Raw genomic sequence first — 20,233 nt, 5'->3', positions numbered from 1 at the left:
GCGAGCACGCTTAACTCTGGAGTTCTTCCAACTCTCCAGGCCATTTCACCAAAAGGCACCTCTAGTGATTAGTTTTCCCATTTTATATATAATTACTTTTTGAACCCAAGATCATCTCCGTGCTTTGCCGATGTGGGATCAGGTCTCTCAAGCGAGCATGCTTAACCCTAGAGTTCTTCCAACTCTCCAGGCCATTCCACCAAAAGGCGCCTCTAGTGATTAGTTCCCTTATTTTATATATCATTACTTTTTAAACCTAATACCATCTCCGTGCTTTGCCGATGTGGTATTAGGCAAATCCTACATCAGCAAAACATGGAGATGGTCTTGGGTTCAAAAAGTAATGATATATAAAATAGGAAAACTAATCACTAGATGTGCCTTTTGGTGGAATAGCCTGAAGAGTTGGAAGAACTCCAGGGTTAAACGTGCTCGCTTGAGAGAAATCCTAAGATGGGTGATCTCTTGGGAATTTCTCCATTCCACCTGTGGGACAAAACTATGAGGCTTACGGCCAAAGCGGATAATTCCTCTAGTGGTTGGAGCCTGACCGTTACAGGCCTATTATATTTAATGCTCAACATGCATGCAAGTACAGGATCATTTTATTACCGAGAATGGTAGAATTCCAACAAAAGTTTCAAACTCTTTGCAAAGTTAGAAGAAATAAAGCCTGAAACGTGAAGAAACTCATTCAGCTGCAACATCAATATGCAAGAAGGATAAGAACAAAAATCAATATGCAAGAAGGAAACTCTTGAAGAACCACTATTTTTGTGCTTAGACTACAGGATTAATTGACGCCGAGAAATCGAAGACTGGCTAATCCCTTAAGCTTCCACTTACATATCAGCATATACCCTAAAGTCTATGATTGGAGCTTTGCATCTCATATCTATAGAACTGAAAATCTCCAATCAAACTAGACTTGGCGAAGAAATTAAGATCTAAAAAAATAAGGACTCATCTAGAAGCTGAGGGGGAGAAACTCAAATCTAGTATAAAATTCCGGGGGAGAACAAAAGAAAAAAAAAATGTAAAAAGTAACAAGGGGTGCCAAGGGCTGGAGACAGTTTTTTGGTAGAAAATCTAGAGAGAGAGAGAGAGAGAGACTTTAGTGAGAGAGTGTTCCCAGGATTTCTACTTTATTTTCTTTAATTTCTTTGTCCCTGGCACTTAAAGGATTAAGAACATGATAGATTATGTCTAAGTAATTTTTTCTAAAAAATTTAAAATCTCAAAATTTCCAATAGTAGCGCTTCTAACCCCACACTCAAGAGTACGAACTTATACTGTGCTCTTGTGCCTAAAATACATAGGGTGTCAATTTCTTAAAAGATTATTTTTCTGTAAGTATGAGTTGTTGGGATTTATGGACATATACATACGTATATATTAAGATTACCAATAATTGTATATTATGTCTATCATAAAAGGCTTGGCCCAAACAGTAAAAGTGATATAATTTGATTAAAATTAATATAGCCCTAAATTATGTAATAAAGTATGAGTTTAAATGTATAGATACTCTATGTATAATTTCTAATTTTATGATGATCTAAATTAGAAATGGGAAAAATATATCAAAATATAAAAGGGTTATGGTCCTTAAATTATAGGCACGATTCTTTTTTGGCACCCCATTATTAGCAAATATAGAATTATCTCTCTTGATCATACACATTAATTTAGAAGACCTAGAACCGCAAGACCACAAAATTTTATCAGTATCATGGATTCAGGTACGCTTCCACATCTAATTTAATTTCTTGATGATTTGGCATGATAAATTATGGCAAGATGAAACCTAGGATTTTTACAACATGAGTTCCATTATATTTAGTTTGCATGCGCATGTCCTAGAAAAGTGTAGGGTTTTGGTGCGGGATAAATGGATTCAGAAAGTAGAATTTCTCGACAAGTACGATAGTTCAACTTTCTTTCCATGGAGAAGCTACTTGTAAGGGGGAGAGTTGAGTTGCATTTTCTGAATAATTTAAAGAAAAGAAATTTCCTTAGGAAATGTACACGTGAACTAAATACAATTGAAGTCATACTTTTTTAATCAATGGTATTTAAAAAAAATTTATAAAATTTCAATTTCGAATTTAAATACTAATTAGAATCAAACCAACGAAAATGAAGTCATATTTTTCTGAGAAATAACTTGTTAGTCGATTAATTGCATCCATCCTGGTAAGTACTTCCCACAGTTATCCTTTTTAGTTTGTGATTTCATGTAAGGAATCACTGCTATAGGATTTGATAGTACAATCTTCCTAGAAAAGTCCCACTTGAGCAGGAGGCCTTAAAGCACGGCGCTCCATAGTTTCGCCAATTATTTATGGCCTAGTGGACCCTGCACCAATTTGCTGAACAGAATCGTCACTGGAATAGCGGCCCAATAAAGACGTGGTCTTGGACCTCTTGGTTTTTCACTATTTTAAGAGCAATTGAGACCTCTTAAACTCCTTATTAGTCCAAGGCAAACAAATTTAATTTGACTAACTCATATCAGAGAGGTCAAATTACACCAATATCCCATGCTATACAGAACCCAGAAAGGAAAAGAGCTACATGCACAACCAAAGTTTAGGGTCCTTGACAAATAAGAATAATCTTCCATGGCGAATCCGTCGATTACTTGACCGATAAAGCTAATTTCTGTCATTATCCTCCATAATCATCTCTGCACACAAATGAATAGTATAAAGAATATTTTGGGCCATCACATCTTTAATACTAAGAATCGAAAAACACATCAATAAGATGGGAAGATGACGTAAAGGATTCGTATCGCAAAAAGATTATATTACTCCATTGAATTCAACGGGCGAAAACGAATGTTATTTTGTCATGGCAATCCTCGCGCTTTTGTCATCTCCTTTCTAAAACCCCAAACTAGTACTATTCGCCTCTCCTTCCTCCGCTTATCCGGTGGACCAAAACCTAGCCGCCTCGGCTTCAGTCGCCGCCACTTCACCAGAACCTCTATCTCTGCAATCGGCACCTCTGCATTTCTACTACATTCGTCTGCTGACCCCAAAAACGAGCCCCAAAATCGTCCGTCCCTACGTTTCAACAAGCCATTCAGTGACTCTAGGTCAAATTCTTAGTCTCTCTCTCTCTCTCTCTCTCTCTCTCTCTCTCTCTCTCTTTTCAATTTTAATTATTCATCAGTTCTCTAATTCTTCTCTTTCTTCATTTTTTTTATATTAATTTTTGTAGGAATATTGGACTTCGGTTGGATGTGCCATAATGCAATGCAGCAACATAGAGGTAATGTTTAATGATTGCCTCCACTTCACAAGATTAATTCTTTCCTTCCATTTAGCTATTTTAATTTTTTTTACTGATGGAATTTATATCCATTGCTTGTACCTAGGTTGGAGCTGGGACTATGAATCCTCTGACCTTCTTGAGGGTTCTTGGTCCAGAACCATGGAATGTAGCGTAAGTATGCCTTATATGCATTATGCAAGTTTTGGTGAATATTGGTTGCAGAAGATAGTTCTCTGAAGTTCACCATGTAACTGCTTTTGGAGTTTTTAATGACAGGTATGTGGAGCCTAGTATCCGTCCAGATGATAGTCGTTATAGGCAAAACCCAAACTGCCTTCAGCGCCATACTCAATTTCAGGTTAAATTGGATTTAGTTGATGCAATTTTTTAATATTGATACGGCTTTCTTTTGGAAATAAATTTATAGCTCGTTTGTTTCATGGAAATTCTGGCGTTTGAGGAATTAAGAAAAATTGATCAATGAAAAATATTTTTTTGATAAAATGAAAATTAAGTCATTTCTTAGAAAAAAAAACTTTTATTTTTCAAAAGAAGAATTGATTTTTCGTTTTTTAAATTTTAATAATTTTATTAAAATATTAACACACTTATACATGTATGTGAAATAAATACATATCATTATTTTAAATTGTAACCAAACAACAAAACATATTTTCATAGAAAATAGTTTTTTGAAAAATAAGTACTAGTAACCATACTTTCATGTTTCCTACTGAATATCAGTTTCTGCTTTCTGCTGTATTCTTTTTAACTGTACTTCTTTCTTTGTTGTTCTTTCCATTCTTGCAGATAGCAGAGGCCTTGTTGGAAATCACACTTCCTAGATTTTCTGGAGATGTGCTTCCAAAGACTGCAGTGGGGATATCTTTGGCGGTTGCTGACAGGTAAAATTAAGTCACAACTGACAACTTTTTTTTTCTATTCTCTCCGGAGTGAAATTAAAATATCATTGTGAATTTGTGATACAAGGCATGTAGACTATGTAGGTTGACGTTTTGCATGTACATATTGAATTTTTTTTTCTTCTATTGAATTGTAAATGCAAACAAATGGAGAAGAGGTGAGGCACGTGATAAACTTCTGCCTTCTGAAGATTGAGATGTAGAATGCAGCAAGCAAATGTCTGAAACAGAAAACCTTGAGCATGCAAAGCTTACACAAGTATATTTACCCTATGAACTCTGAAGTTACAACTTACAACTAAGAAACCATATGCAATTGTTTAAGCTTATTTTCTAGCCAGTTGATATTGACGCTCGAATGATCGTTCAAAAAGTGTTAGATTCCTTTTCTTCTGAACTACCACCAGCTATTAAAGAATTGAATAATGTAAAGAATGCACATTGGTTTTTCTGTGTGAACTGGACTGATCTCTTTAATGTGCTATTAATGGGAAAATTATCTTGCAGATTAGATAGCCTTATTGGCTTATTTGCTGCCGGTTGTCAGCCTAGTTCCACTAATGATCCATTTGGCCTGCAGAGAATTTCTTATGGCTTAGCAAGTTAATTGATCAGTTGTTGCGAGCCTTTGAGTCAGCCAGGATTTTTAATTTAATGCTGCATTTGTTTGTTTAGGTTCAAATATTGGTGGTAAAGGATAAAAATTTGGATTTGCTCCAGGCTTTAAGACTTAAAGCTGACAGCCTATTAAAGCTGATGCCTGCACAATAGATGATATAAGAACAAGTGCCTTTTGAATTATTATGAATTTTATTTTCTCTGTCATCAAGTCCATTGTTATGATTAATTCTGAACACAACTTCCAAAAGCATCCTTGGCACTATGATATTATTTCCCTAGCTGATCCCCCCTCCCCCTCTTCATAACATCTCTTCCACCAACTTTTCATAACGGACTCCCTTAATGAGAGATACACGCATATCTATCTACCAGCAAACAAAAAGTAGATCATCAGCAAATTGCAAATCTCTTGTTCATTTGAGGCATCATTTTCAATGAACTTTTTTCCGAGCCAAATTCTTATATATTAGAATATGAGATAAAGTCAAGCATATGTGCACATAGAAAATGCACAGAAAAACACACACACGCTGATAGGAGTATGAGCTTGCCACACCACTTTATGTTTAAACTTGCTTCATGAATGACTACAGAATACTGTGCAGATGGATTAGATATGAGACTGCCCATTCTGGTTGGTCTCCAAATAATACACCTCTTTTTGGCCACATGCTACCTTAATTTCTCTTAATCCTGTGAAAATCACGAAACATTAGAAAGCAAAACCTTTCTCATAATCATCTTCTGATTTCTCAGGTTCTTCATTCAGTAGTGTTAGATTATGTTGCTTGCCATTTGTTATATGTTTACTTCCTGGTTCCATTTAGTATTATTCTCTTTCTTTGCTTATCATTGCATCACATCATGTACTGTCGTACACATATATTTCCCCCCTTATATTTGGACTCTCATGCTTGTATTTTTTTTTTTTTTATTGTTTATGAAATATGGTAATTGAATGTGATGATTGAAATCCTCTTTTAGGTATATCTATTTGTTACTTGAAGACTAGAGCAATATCTGGTAAGTGTGCCCTTTTTTTGGTATAACTGGCTCCAACCGGGTAACTGTGCCTTTGACATCAAAGAGTGCTAAGCTAGTTTATTACTTGGTGTATTTTTCTACTTGATTTTATTATGAGATTTTGAAAACTAGGGGTGTGCAGTCAGTCAGTTCTGTTCCAAACTGAACCTAAATAACCAAAAAAATTGAATAATAAATAATAATAAATGAACTGAAATATGGGTTGAACAAAACCAAACTGAAATTTTTTGCTTGCTTCGGTTAGGTTTATTGGTTTGGGTCTATTTTATTGGGCCTTTTGAATTTTTATTTTTTGGGCTTACTATAAATTCCATAAATTACACATTACATAAAAGCCCATAAAAATTAAAAAAAGGTCATAAATCAGAAAATAGGTTGGCTCGGTTTTTATTTTCTTTTTTAATATGAAAATAACCAAACTAAACCGAAAACTGAACTTTTTAAAAAATAATAACTGAAACACAAAATTAAAATGGTTCGGTTCGGTTTTTCTGTTATAATCGATTTTTTCTCTACCCTATTGAAAACAATTACTGGACAAAAAAGCTGAACAGAAAAATCAAAGTTACATCACTTCTCATTTAATGCTTTATCTGCAGAGTATGATGAAGTGCAAATCTTATCAATAAGAAAGGTAAAGAGAAAATGAAGGCAGACAGCAAAAGGGAAAAAAAAAAAGGGTAAAGAAAATCTAAACTGAAATAAAAATTGCTGAACAAACTGTATCAGTCACAAGTTCCGAGCAATTCAAGATGGTCTCCTTTTAATGTCATTCTTCCATTTGTTCCAAAAATTGATGACAAAAGAGTTCTGTGGGAAAGTGAAATGTAGGCCTCTAAACTATTCTCAGTTTTAGATTTTCACATATTACAGGTGGTTGTCTGCATCTTTTCTCTTTTTATGCTTTATGGTTTCTGGTCATATAATTCATGCAACTTCAAAGATTGTTTAGTTGCTGTTGCATAATGATATTGGTCAAGATAACAGTGTTATGAGAATATCTTATTCATATTGGGGTGTTTCCAGGTGGATAAGGGAATAAGTCCAGAAATTGTTGTGTCCCTGCAGAGCATGCATCCTTACCTTGTCTAGCACCAAAAACAGCATATAAAGTAAGCGGGCTTCATTCTCCTTTTAGTTTTCCATTTACTGATGAAAATTTTGTAGTTGCAACATTGTTTCACTATTTCTCAGCATAACACAGTGCATTATGGAAGTGAAATTTTCATATTGCTTTTTAGTTATTGGGAAAAATTGTGACAAACTGCAATATCAGAGAGATCAACCAAATTGTATTCCAAAAGGAAAGGAACTGAAATGAGTTATGCAGATAATGATATGCTGCAAATTGCCATTAAACTCTCATGATCTTAGTAGTACTAGTTTCTATCTCACTACAAAATGGTGAATGGATGGATGACTGACTTGTATGCAGTGATTAATATCTCAAGTTTAAGATAGTTTGCAATAAATTGCTATCCTCATGTTATCAAGTGGTATGAGCATTCCCAAATCTGTGTTCTGAATAGGCTTTTAGCCAGGAATTTCTTGGTGCCTCTCTGTATGGCTTTTTAAAATTTTTAGAGGATGAAAGTTATCAGTATGAGAACTTGTTCTGTGAAACGCATGAATGATTCTTTTCGTGTTTAATGAGCATGGGAATAAAGAAACAAAAAGATGATGTTATATCTCATTTTTTAATTGTTTTGAATAATGTATCAATTTCTTGACGTAAAAATTGGTTTCAGATGGAAGCCTTGTCAAGAGGTGATATGTTCCCAAAAGTAGTTGAAGCTTATTCTCATCCTAGGAGAATTGTCCGTGAAAAGGATGTAGCCAGGAATTTCTTGGTGCCTCTCTGTATGCCTTTTTAAAATTTTAAGAGGACGAAAGTTACCAATATGAGAACTTGTTCTGTGATATGCGTGAATGATTCTTTTCGTGTTTAATGAGCATGGGAATAAAGAAACAAAAAGATGATGTTATATCTCATTTTTTAATTGTTTTGAATGATGTATCAATTTCTTGACCTAAAAATTGGTTTCAGATGGAAGCCTTGTCAAGAGGCGATATTTTCCAAAAGTAGTTGAAGCTTATTCTCATCCTAGGAGAATTGTCCATGGAAAGGATGTGGACTTTGGTGTGGAGGTATGTTTTTGTCTACAATGAATAGAAACCTTTTTCTTTTAATTCAAACCCAGAATCATCTAGTTCATGAGGTTTTGGCTTGATTGAAGTTGAAATTGTTCTTCTCATTTCATTGTTCAGTTTTTTATTTGGTCAAGAATGCATAATTCTTAAATATATTCAAACTTGAGGTAGCATATCTCCTTATGATGGTTTAAAATTATTTACTTTGGTAGATGAGGCTGTATTTGAGATAGCTGAAGAGAGAGCTTTATAGAGCATCTTCTTGTACGCAAAAGGCAAAATTTATCCTGGTACAAAAATTTTCTTCATTACATTATTATTCTTCGCTAGGATTGAGCAGTAATTTTTGTAAGGCACATTGCTTTTAGAATCTAAATGGTTACCATTATCTTTTCAACCTGGAAATTGACCAACCTTTATTACAGGCATTGAGGTAGATGAGTTTGTTGAAATATCTTCAGAACTTCTACAGCCACTCGAGGATTTCTTCAATAATGTCGTTGTCATGGTGGTGTGTCTTTTGCAGAACTAACTTTCCCATTAAAAAAAAAAAAAAAAAAAGAAACTATATCTGTTACTGGAGATTACAATTCGGAACATAATGAGGTTCTGGTGATCGTCTATTCTATGGCCTGACCTGATGTTAACTGCATAGTCGTATCATGCATGGATCCATATTTGGACACATAATCGTTTTTCATTTGTGCATTATTAGCCACTCAAAAGAATTTTAGACCAACTTTTTTAACTATTCATTTGTGTAAACCATGATCGGTGAAAATCCATTATTTGAGCCTTTATTTTAATTGGATTGAATATCCTAGCCCAAAATAAGCTGCTTGTAGTTGGAGTTTGAGCAATGCAAGATCAGACCAAGTCTTTATCCACCAAAATTAACCTGAACTTTTACTACATCTACATGTTAATGATAGGTCAACTATGATTATTGTCATTAATGCCTGTGGGCCTGTATTGGGATTGTGATATGCAGGACTTACCCAGAACCAGTCTCTACTTATTTTGGGTTCCTATCAACTTATATAATGCAAAGTTCACAAATTCCCCAACACGCTATGGCTAGCAGTCATAGTTGTTTAAAATCGCAAGTTGACTCGTACGATTTTACAAGTTAGAATCACTAAAACGAGTCAAAATGCATGTAAAAAAATAAAAAAAATCCATTTTAAAAAATAAAAAAATTAATAAAAAACAACATATTTTTAACATTATGATTTATTTTTTTTTTTTTTTTATAATAAAAAAAAAAAATAAAAAAAAATTTTTTTTTTTTAAAATCAAATTTTTTTTTTTTTTTTTTTTTTTTTTTTATATAAATATATATTATATTATGCTAATAAATTATTATATATTATTATTTTATTTTTTTTTTTTTTTATATATTATCATAAATATGATATATATTATATATATTATATATATATATATATATATTATATTTTTTTTTTGAAAAAAAAAAATTATACTACTTCTTCAAGTATTTAGTTATATGTATGTTTATGTAATTTTAATTAATATTTTAGTATTGACAACTTAGTGAATAAAATATTTTATTTAAAATTAAATAATTTGAATATAAGACTCAATAATATGTTAGAAAGCTTTTTTGTAACTTCTTATACTTGAATGTACGTGAAAGTTTATTTATGTATTTATATAAATATGATTATGTTTTTTTTGAAAGGTAATTTAAATAGGTTGTAAATTCTTATGATTTTATGATATGATTTTACAGCTCTCTTCACCGATTCTAGGTTAACGAAGCGAGTTTGAAAACCTTATCAGTTCTAGGAAAGGAACTAGAACTGATGCTTTTTTATTATCACCATATCAAGTGGACCGTTATTATTTTTAGGATTCAAAGAATGTTAGTCATGCAAGGTTGTCGAGTGTTCATACAAATAGAATTTTAGATGCTTGAATGTTGGATAAAGAATAAAATAATAATAATCTTACCTTATGGAAAAGAACAGTTCAGCATTCTTTCAATTATAAATCATTACCCATCTAATAGTGTGGTGTATGATGAGTAGATGAATATCATATAGAGTTATGATTATTTATATATTGAGATTTGAAGTATTTTACGAATAATATATATATATATATTGAAACAACAAACTCTTTATCATATCTTGGCATAATACATGTCCAACTTGAAAACAAATACTCCATTAATTAGTTTCAGTTTCATGCAAACTCTAATATCAAATTTTAACTGTATAAATATTCAATTACACGTAGAATAAATGCCAAATAAATATGCAATGGATATGTCAAAGTTAGGAAGTTGTTGCAACTACAAATCCAATCATAAATAGAAAATTTTACAAAGTAGTATCATGTTGATTTTTAAAATTCACAATCTAGCAATTATAAAGATTACCTGCAGTACAACTTTAACAGAAACACATGACTCCAAGTAAAGAAAAATTTATAATAAGACAAATTAAGAATATCAATTAACTTATAAGAGTAATGTCTAAAGTTGTGACATTGTATTGTTGGAGTTTTTGACTTCTATAAAAACATTAGATTTTAATGGATAATAATGTAGTGTAAACTTGACAGTTTATGCACAAAGGATGGTTAAAGAGGAGAGGTTAATGGATGCAGTTGACCTCTTGCTAAAAGAGAAAGTGACTACTATATAGTTTGAGACCAGGAATGTATTGGGATTTTTAATTTTGGGTTGTTTGGAGAAAAAGAGGCATAATAGGCCATAAAAGAGGTTTCTAAAGAAATTGAATATATAATGAGTATTGGAACAACAAAAAATATGTAAAACTAGCTCAACTATTCATGGACCAAGCATATGAACATTGATTGGGATCTAATTATAATAATGTAATATTTATAGTGATGAAATTGCATATGTTATAGGGCTTAATTTCATTGATGTACATATATTGAGACATAACTTATGGTTTCAAAGAATATTTTGTAACCATTTCCAATTTTAATGAGTTCGACTTTTTGTATTATTATATGAGTATTCAGTCATTATATTACACTTAATTTATTGGGATAAAGTTAGACAAAATTATAAAAATAAATTGGTTTTAAACTTTTATTTGAAATTATTAAAGTTATCTAATGTGTAATTACTAATGGTTATTGAAATAATTCTTTTATATATTTTAATTATAATTAATTAAATTTTATTGAATAAAATTGTGATTGGATTTTAAAATCATAATAAAATCAACAAAATTATAAAATTTTGAATAAAATTATAAAAACAAATATTTAAATGAAATGAAATTACAAAATTTTAATTTTTTAGACTAAATTATTATAAAATATAAATCTTTATACTCAATTTCGAAAATAGGCAAATCAAACCTGTGTTATGATTTTTTTTTTTTTTTTTAATGTTCTAATGGTAATAACTTCTCTGTTCTTTTCAACTATAAATTTATGATATTATAATATTTAAAAAAAATTATAAAGCTATAGAAAAAAATATAATTTTTAATTTATAATATTAAATTATCTTTATATTATTAATTTAATTATTTTATATAATAAAATATTTTTAACTAGTTATTTATTATTATTATTATTATTATTATTATTATTATTATTATTATTATTATAAGAGAAATTAATAAAAACATTATTTATATAAAAGTTTAATTATGAATATGCACAAAGCAGCGTGCACATTGCAAGAAAACCAAATAAAATATATAATTAAAAATTGTCAATAATAATAATAATAATAATAATAATAATAATAATAATAATAATAATTTAACATTATGATAACAAAAGATTAATTTTATTTTAACAAAAATAAAATTAATTATACATTAATTAATAAAATCTTAATAAAAAATAGGAAGTTTAATAGAACTTTAAGCCAATTTCCACAGAATTATTTAATATATATGTTTAATTAATTTAGCATTTTAGTACACCATTAACATTTTAATTATATTTTAACTAATTTTTTTAATTTAGTTCAAAATAGAATTCTATTTATAGTTTTATATAATATTTCTTATTTTATATAAGTTTTTATTTTGAAGTTTGATATATTGATAAATTTTTTCTATATTCAAAATTCATTTTATTTATTGAATTAACAGTTTTAATGATTAACTTAATTAAGGACTATTTAATTACTTTTTTTTTCTTTTTTTTTTCGTTTTTTTATACCTTTTTATATTACATTTAAACTACATTAGCATGAGTTTATAAATTAATTTACTTATATATTTTCTTCTGAAACAATTCTCTTATATATTTTAATAACAATTAAATAAATTTTATTAGATAAAATTGTGATTGAATTATAAAATTATAATAAAATTGATAAAATTATAAATTTTATATAAAATTATAAAAATAAATGCTTAAATGGAATAAAATTGCATAATTAAGTTTAATTATGAATATGTACTGAAGCACATTACAACAAAATCAATTAAAATATATAATTAAAGATTAGTAAAATTATCCACAATAATTTAGTATTATGATAATAAAAAAATTTATTTTATTTTAATTGGTTAATAAAAATTAAGGTAATTGATACATTAATTAATAAAATCTTAATAAAGAATATGAATCCTAATAGAATTTTAAACCAATTTTCACATAACTAAATCTGTAAGTTTTAAAATCACAAATATGTATGAGATATATGGATTAGCATATTTAGTTAAAATTATCATAGTTTTGACTAAGGGTGTATCGTGTCTCTGTCTGTTGTGCGTGTGTTAATCAGTTTCTATAAAAAAAAAATCCACAAATATGTGTAAATTAAATATAACATAAAAAATAATAAAAGAAAAAGAAAAAAAAGTAATTAAACAATATTTAATTAAGTTAATCAAAACCATTATTTTAATAAATAAAATGAATTTTAAATTTGAAAAAATTTCAACAACATATTCTTAAGAAAATAAAGAAACAAATTTACAAAATGTTTTAATATTTACTAATTAATTATTATGAAATTTTTTATAAAATTCTATTAAAAAAATCAGTAGTTACAAGAATACAATATATAACGCATATTATAAAAAAGCTAGTAAAATATTAAATGAGACTATTATAATCATCTGTTATAAATTTTAACGATTAAATTTAAAATAATTTTAATAAAGTATAAAATATTAAAATTTGAATTAAATATAAAAAATAATTTTTATTAAATTTATACATACATAAATATTTAGCTTGTATATAAATAAAACTAGACATCATTTAAAGAAATCAAAATGTATGATTGGTCCAATTGTCCTAAGAACACAGATTTTGAAAAACTAAACCGGAGTATTATTGAAGGCCCATATTTTTTGTTGGGCTTCTGCCTTTAGCACCATTCTAATCGTCAACCCACATAGTGAGCCTCAATTATCTGACTTCCTCTATTATCTCAGAAATTTGTTAATTTTGGTTTAAGGCTTGAAAGATGATGCAGTCGCCATGTCTCCACCTCTGCAAGACCTCTTTCACCGTCAATCATCGACTGGGGTTTCACTACACCCTCAAATCCCTTTCCACCCGAAATCTTTCACTTGCCTGTAATTTTCAAAAACTAAACTCTAAATGTCTCACAACCCAATGCCAGAACAAACCCCGCCACCGCCAAAATGCAAGTCCCAGAGAGGGAGTGAAAGTAAAGGGGAAAAAGGAAAATGTGTGGAGCATTGACAATGATATGGCGAAATCCGCGGCGGAGAAAGAAAAGGGGAGAACCAAGCCGAGGAGGAGAGGGAGGAGAGTGGTTAGACGGAAGCGGAACAGAGATGGCAGAATCATGGTCTCTGGTGCTATGCTAATGGAGGTTGAGACTGTTCTTCAAACTCAGGTATGTCCAATATTATTTTTCTCTTTATGTCGTGTTTGATTGAAATTGCGAAGAAAAACAATGGTAATTCATGCTTCAATTTTGACCTGAGGAATGTGAAGTTTATTTTGTTGATAAGTTTATTTAATTATATTGGTTTTGGTTAATATCTAGTTGTAACAAAATCTGAGAATTTTTGGAGCATTTTATGAGGCAATTAGAGCTGGTAAAGATTGACCTTTGTTTCTTCATCACAGTTATCGTTGTTGGGCGTTCTATCGTGTTCGGGGCATTTGCTTTCTATTATTCATTTATAGTGTTCTTCTGAATATGAGTACTCTTCTGTTTTCCTGCGAGAGCAGTTACTTCTTATGCTTTATGCAACTGCAAACGCAAGCAAGGTATTTCTTATATCTGAAGTGATGACAGAACTGATATCGATAGTTTTCTCTCAGGAACCTGTAATAAGACCAGCATGGAATACATTTGCAAGTAGTGTAAGTGGGATATGGAAGGGGCTGGGAGCAGTATTTTCACCCATCACTGCAGAAATGGAACCCATTGACATTGGAAGCAGGAATGAACATTTATATGACTGCTATACTCTTTCTCACATCGAAGTAGTGTCACCCCCATCTGAAGGACAGATATCGCAAATCCAAAGGAAGATAAATTGGGTGACTTTAAATCCTTATGGCGAAGTGCTGCAGCATGTTGTAGGCAGTAATAGAATCAAAGACGAAGACAAAACTGTCAATGCGTCTTTACCTCCAAACCAAAGGGGTGATCTTGGTACAAGTCGTATTTTGCCTGATTTCAAGTCTTTTGACTTTGAAAAGAGTGATTTGCTGGAAGAAGATGCCATGGGCAATGAACCAGGGCTTGTTTTCTTTGAGGTATGATCTACCTGAGCAGAGCTCAATTAACATAGTAAATTGGGAGAAAGTGATGACATTGTAGCATGTTGGGGACGAGAGAACTGAATTGTGAGTGTGTATGTGTGTAGCTTAGCTTTTTATTCCAATGCCATGAGAGTTTCCTTATTTTAATTGTTTATTCTTGTTTTTATGAATACATTTTTTACTAGCAATCATTTTATTTGAGAGCTAGTAGAGGAGTTACTTCAAACAATTTCATTTGTCTAGTTTCAATCAGTGGTTGCTTCACTAGCAACCACTGATTTCAGATATATATCACTAGTTCTTTTCTGATCAATGAGGTCAGACTGATTTTGTCAATGGATTGTCAGGATGGATCGTATTCTCGGGGTCCAGTTAATATTCCGGTTGGTGAAGTAGATGATTCCAAGTATTATCTCACTCCAACTTTTAAATTTGAACAAGTAAGTTCAGCATGGCATGTTAGTGCTATGAAGCATTTTTAATTTGGCAGACCTGTTATTCAGCTTCTTCTCTTAAATTAGGAAAAATGGTTATGGGTTTCTTAATGTTTTCCTCCTTAGTGTTTGGTCAAAGGTTGCCACAAAAGACTCCGTATTGTTCATACCATAGAATTCAATAATGGGGGTTCAGACATACAGATAGTGAGAGTTGCTGTTTATGAAGAACAGTGGGTCAGTCCAGCAAATATCCATGATCACAGGTACTTGATGCTTTATTCTCATTTATTAATGCAGTTTCACAACACTCAATAGTTATGTGTCCTATTATTCAAGTATAAAATTGTTTATATTCATCTTCTATTGCCCCTTGGCTTTTGGGTTAAAAGTGTTAAAAAGGGGTAAAATAGGGAAAATATCTCCAATTTCCCTCGGTTATGGATTTTCCTTCTCGCTTTTTTACTTTCAGTCTTTCACACGTCTGCTTATTATCATACGTCTCCCATCTTCAATATCTCCATCTTCCTTGTCCGTTCATGTGTGTTTTCCTGCCTTCCAACTAAAAAGATGAAAAGTTTATGCCTTCTACTGCAGACTAATTTTACGCCTGTTATGATGTGAACAGTGATCTGGAGTTTGATCTAAAGCCATTTTCTCAGAGGAAACGTACCCAGCCTTCAGAGCTGACTGGGTCGTGGAAAGTTTTTGAGGTGAATGCTACTCCAGTATTTGGAGATGAGATGGCAACTGAAGATAGCAATAGTGCCCCATATGTTTACCTTTGTACAGAAACCTTGAAAAAGAGGAGCTTGCCTGAAAATCCCAACTACTTTGGGGAGGAAGAGATGGTAGACATGCAAGATGTGACTGTCCTTTGGCTGCCAGGTGGTGTCACAGGATATGTTGATGTTAACAAAGATGGTATCCTTTGCATTGGAGTTGGGTGGTACTCAGACGAGGGAATCAACCTTGTCATGGAAAGGGATTATGGATTGGATGGGATGCTCAAGGAAGTTCGGTGGAAATCTGAGTTGAAGAGAAGATGGTCTGATCCGCACCTTATGTAAAATTTCACTTCTTGTGTATTGGTCTGTTAATATAAAAGGTTTTATTTGTATCCTTCGCATTCAGGATCTATTACATACATGGTTGAGAGATTCCAATAGGATCAGGGTAGCATAGAGTTTAATCATTTTTAGCATGCAATTCCACACATCAACCTGGCATACTAGTTTGTATTATTCAAGGTTATTAAAGATAGTTTGACAATGGATTATTCATTAGAGCTCTTTGTGAGAGAGTTTTATTCAGATTTCCTAGTTTAGCACTCTGTGTTATGTTTTATTTTGTGTTCACATTGTAGGGTTGATTGTTTGGATTTGATGCTATTATTAAACCCATTCGAAAGCAATAATTCAACTCTATGATCAATTATGGAATTAAGGTTTAATTGTCGTATGTTCAATTATAATTTTGCTTAGGGGTCATAATATCCTCCAGGATTTAAACTAGAAATACAACTTGCAGTAAGGACCATGCGCAGTAAGATTGGAGATGGATGGAGTTGATCAATCTCCGAGGTCCAATGGAGGTTTTTTGTTTTGTTTTTTTTTTAATTAAATATTAGGATGTACACGTTTTGGGCTCAGAATGAATAAAATGTATTTTATTGTTTTGATTTAATTTTGATTCTTTATTAAAAACTAAATTGAAATTATATCAAACCTGTATGGAATCAAGATTAATTTTATACATATTTTTTTCAATGATTTTTTTAAATATATCATATATTTTCAATATAATTATATAAAATTATAATTATATATATATATATATATATATATATATATATATATATATTTAATGATTTTAGATATAAATACATTAAATTACTTAATAATTCTTAATTATAAGTATATTAATGTTTAATTATTAATTGGATTCCAATTGAATTCCTAATCATCCTACAGTTGGGTATAATTGGTTCAATGCGATTTGATTCTTTCTTATTTTAACTTCTATTTTACTGCCACTGAATTTTCAATTTACTTGAATCCTTTTTCTTTGGAATGCATGGTTTAGGTATTGGTTTGGCTACTGAACTCATTCTATAACACTATAACGCCATCAGAGCTTCAAACGGAAGAGAACGTTAAGGGAGAACAAATTTAAATTTCAGAAGCCATTTAATATAAGATTGCAAATATCTGGACGTGGCATGAGCTGATCGATCTGAGGTTGGAAACTCCCACCACATCTATCTGGGTAGCCTAGCAATCAAAAGACAAAAAGGAGAGCAGAGCAGAATTTTTTCGACCCAACTTCACTTGCTGCAGCGAACTCCTTCACGTTACCTCTAGCTAATTCGCACTTCTTAAACCTTTCTCATACTCAATAAAACAAATTATTTACAATAAGTAACTACAGACCGCCCATATGTGGAGCAATCTGGGCTTTAGGGCAGAAAATTTACCATGATCAGAATAAATTTAACTTCTGAATCTCTTATTCACTTTTTTGATTTTGGAAATTGATACTGCAAGGTTTTTAAAACATCAATTTATCTTGGGTGGGGTGGAGAGTGACTGCACAAATGATCAAATACTGTGATAATGAAACGTAAAAATTTCATAGCATTAGCATTTCCGTTTCATGAAATTACTCCTCAATTGAGGAACCATTATGCCCATACAACATTACACAGCTCAAACAGTTCCTCGAAAAGCAACAAAACTATCAAGTCATGCAAATAACAAATCCCACAAGCAAAATTCATTTACACAAAAATAACCCCTTGATACAAATTGAGTGATCAGCATAAGGGCACTTAAATAGGCTTGATCTTGAAATGTAGTGAGATGAGGGAGAAAACAAAGCACTTCAAGTCCTGCAACCACATAAAACGCCAATAAGAACCAGCATTATACTAAATGCCCAGTGTTTACATGATGACCAGTGATCACAATGTAAATAACTACACTATGATGACCAACACATCAGATAAAATAAAAAAAATCAAAACATTACTTCCATATGAACCTCACCAACCTTGCAAAGAAAACAATCTGTGCTCTCCCTTAAGTGACAGAGTAGCCATCTCACCTTAATACATGAAAACTGCTATACTTTATACAAAAGATTCAAAGACTAGTGACCACACTACAACGCTTCATTTGGATAGAGGATTGGAAAGAAAAGAGTCAAGGGATAAGAATTATCCCTTGTTTGGAAGTTTAATGAGGTTGGAGAAGAAAGGATAAGAGAGATTAGTAATCTCATCCCTTCCAACCTCACTTTACTTTCCCATCAAAATAGGGAGAATAAGACTTATCCCTCCCTTAATATCAAAATTATCTTTTTTTTTTTAATATGACCATTCTACCCTTAATGGTTAAAATCTTTTCATATTCCTTGAAACTTCCAAACATGGATTTTTCTTTTTCCTATCAAATGGATTCAAACAGAGTATAATTTCTGAATAGCTGGAAGTGATCTACCTTAAACATACACTAGCCACCTCACCTTAAAAATATACTTTCCATATGATCACAGCTCACAGACATATAAGGAACTTGGAAGAAATGAAAAGAAGAAAAAAAAAACAATAACACTCTTGAGTCTGCATTTAATTAAATTATCTTCCATAATGAGCATAACCATTTCAAAAAACTAGAGTTCCTTACCACGAGCATAGTCTGGAAATGTTCGCCATATTCATTTCTCATGATTGCATTCTACAATATATTTTTCTTTCAAGTGTGAAAATACAAATCTGTCTTATGCGTCCATTTAAGCAGAATTAGCACCACAAATCAGGTAATAACATTGGCAATCTTTATACGCTATCTATTCATCTAAAAGTTCTCTTAATGCAAAATTAGGCTCGCACTCTACTTATACAATGCTAAATACTTGTTCAAGAAAAACTTATGTCTACCCCTAAGCCACAAAGGAAAAGCACACAGAAAAGCAGAGTATAAATGTAAAAGTAGCTGACCTGAACAAGGTAATAGAAAATACGAAGTCCTTCAGGATCCTTACTACTCTGGACATCGACAAGTGACCCAATCTTTGAGGTAGTGAAGGAGATATGCTCGTTTCCCATCACAATCTCAAGCTCTTGTCGCCCAACCCTGTCTGGTTCTGGCCAGTTGGCATCATCTTCCTTCATGATCTGAGAAACCCAAATCATTTGAACCAACTCAGAAATCACATATCCACAAAAACTGCAAACAAAAAACTGCTCCAAATGCAAAACAAATTAAATCAGGAATTCAGAAGAAGAAAAAAAAAACGCAATGCTATTATTAAGCTAAAAGCCTTAAAATTCATCAAACAGACCATTGAATTGATTTCATAAACAAAAGAATTTAGTGCAAAAAATATAAGATTAGGTTTCAGTTAAGCTTCGAAGCAGAAGAGCAGATTTTGATTTTACAAAAGAAACCCTAGCAGAGAAAAAGCAAGATTTTAGAGAAAAGGCAAAAGTGGAAGGAAAAAGAAAGAAAACCTCGCTCTCGGAGATGATACGGCGGCACTCCCTAACGACGGCAGGGGTGAGGAAGACTTCCTTGCGGATCATGGTGTCGTTCTTGTAATTGGAGTTGTTGGCATAACGAAGCTTGCCATCTGGCCTGAACTCGAACTCAAGAAACTCGTGGCCGAATTTCCCCTTGTGTCCCACGTAGTATCGAAGGTAGAACTCATCATCTTCTGCTGCCATTGCCATCTTTGCGAATTAGACTCTCTCTCTCTCTCACAAACGCAAATTGCAATCACTTCCCCGAATTCACTTCCCCTTTCAGTTGAATTGAGCGCTGCCCTAGTTCCAGGGCTCTACATATTTATACTTCTAGGCCGCTTCCTAATTCAACACCGACTCTCAAGACTTGTAATGGGCTCGGTCCATTTGTGCTTCTTTTATTGGGCCACTCGTGGTTCAAAAATGTTCTTACTCTATAGTTTGATCCCTTAGGACCTTTTCTAAATAATAATAAAACACCAATATTTAAAAATTATTTACTAAAAAAATATATTTTAATTTAGAATTGG

At 31.7% G+C, this 20,233-nt stretch overlaps 3 protein-coding genes and 1 long non-coding RNA gene across 9 annotated transcripts; 3 read left to right on the top strand and 1 right to left on the bottom strand.

Moving 5' to 3' along the window:
* The first annotated feature begins 2,546 nt into the window (after window positions 1-2,546).
* LOC110649274 (glycine--tRNA ligase, chloroplastic/mitochondrial 2) lies at window positions 2,547-4,962 on the top strand. Its single transcript, XM_058152279.1, has 6 exons — window positions 2,547-3,103; window positions 3,229-3,279; window positions 3,386-3,453; window positions 3,559-3,640; window positions 4,093-4,187; window positions 4,713-4,962. Exons 2-6 carry the CDS (start codon window positions 3,259-3,261, stop codon window positions 4,810-4,812), a joined length of 366 nt encoding a protein of 121 aa, XP_058008262.1. The 5' UTR covers window positions 2,547-3,103; window positions 3,229-3,258; the 3' UTR covers window positions 4,813-4,962.
* An 842-nt stretch (window positions 4,963-5,804) lies between these two features.
* Window positions 5,805-8,821, top strand: LOC131182899 (uncharacterized). 5 transcript variants are annotated; one of them, XR_009151061.1, is made up of 6 exons: window positions 5,805-5,849; window positions 6,897-6,982; window positions 7,619-7,720; window positions 7,918-8,022; window positions 8,234-8,311; window positions 8,447-8,821. It is a non-coding gene; the product is annotated as an uncharacterized LOC131182899 (long non-coding RNA). The 5 variants fall into 5 exon arrangements; XR_009151060.1 differs by having other exon boundaries at window positions 7,619-8,018; XR_009151058.1 differs by having other exon boundaries at window positions 7,619-8,022.
* Window positions 8,822-13,417: 4,596 nt separating this feature from the next.
* On the top strand, window positions 13,418-16,491 carry LOC110663950 (uncharacterized). Its single transcript, XM_058152275.1, has 5 exons — window positions 13,418-13,863; window positions 14,298-14,738; window positions 15,092-15,184; window positions 15,305-15,444; window positions 15,807-16,491. Exons 1-5 carry the CDS (start codon window positions 13,465-13,467, stop codon window positions 16,246-16,248), a joined length of 1,515 nt encoding a protein of 504 aa, XP_058008258.1. The 5' UTR covers window positions 13,418-13,464; the 3' UTR covers window positions 16,249-16,491.
* A 1,297-nt stretch (window positions 16,492-17,788) lies between these two features.
* LOC110663956 (protein mago nashi homolog) lies at window positions 17,789-20,023 on the bottom strand. Of its 2 annotated transcripts, none has more exons than XM_021823463.2 (3): window positions 19,692-20,023; window positions 19,179-19,421; window positions 17,789-18,068 (listed from the first exon to the last, which is right to left on the bottom strand). In XM_021823463.2, the coding sequence occupies exons 1-3, from the start codon at window positions 19,908-19,910 to the stop codon at window positions 18,009-18,011; spliced, it is 522 nt and encodes a 173-aa protein (XP_021679155.2). In that variant the 5' UTR covers window positions 19,911-20,023; the 3' UTR covers window positions 17,789-18,008. The 2 variants fall into 2 exon arrangements, with proteins under 2 accessions (XP_021679155.2, XP_021679156.2); XM_021823464.2 differs by having other exon boundaries at window positions 19,179-19,355; window positions 19,692-20,019.
* Between the last annotated feature and the right edge of the window lie 210 nt (window positions 20,024-20,233).

This window comes from Hevea brasiliensis, chromosome 9 (assembly GCF_030052815.1).
Source record: "Hevea brasiliensis isolate MT/VB/25A 57/8 chromosome 9, ASM3005281v1, whole genome shotgun sequence".
Taxonomy (NCBI): Eukaryota; Viridiplantae; Streptophyta; class Magnoliopsida; order Malpighiales; family Euphorbiaceae; genus Hevea; species Hevea brasiliensis.
This window is presented reverse-complemented; position numbering and strand designations above follow the sequence as displayed.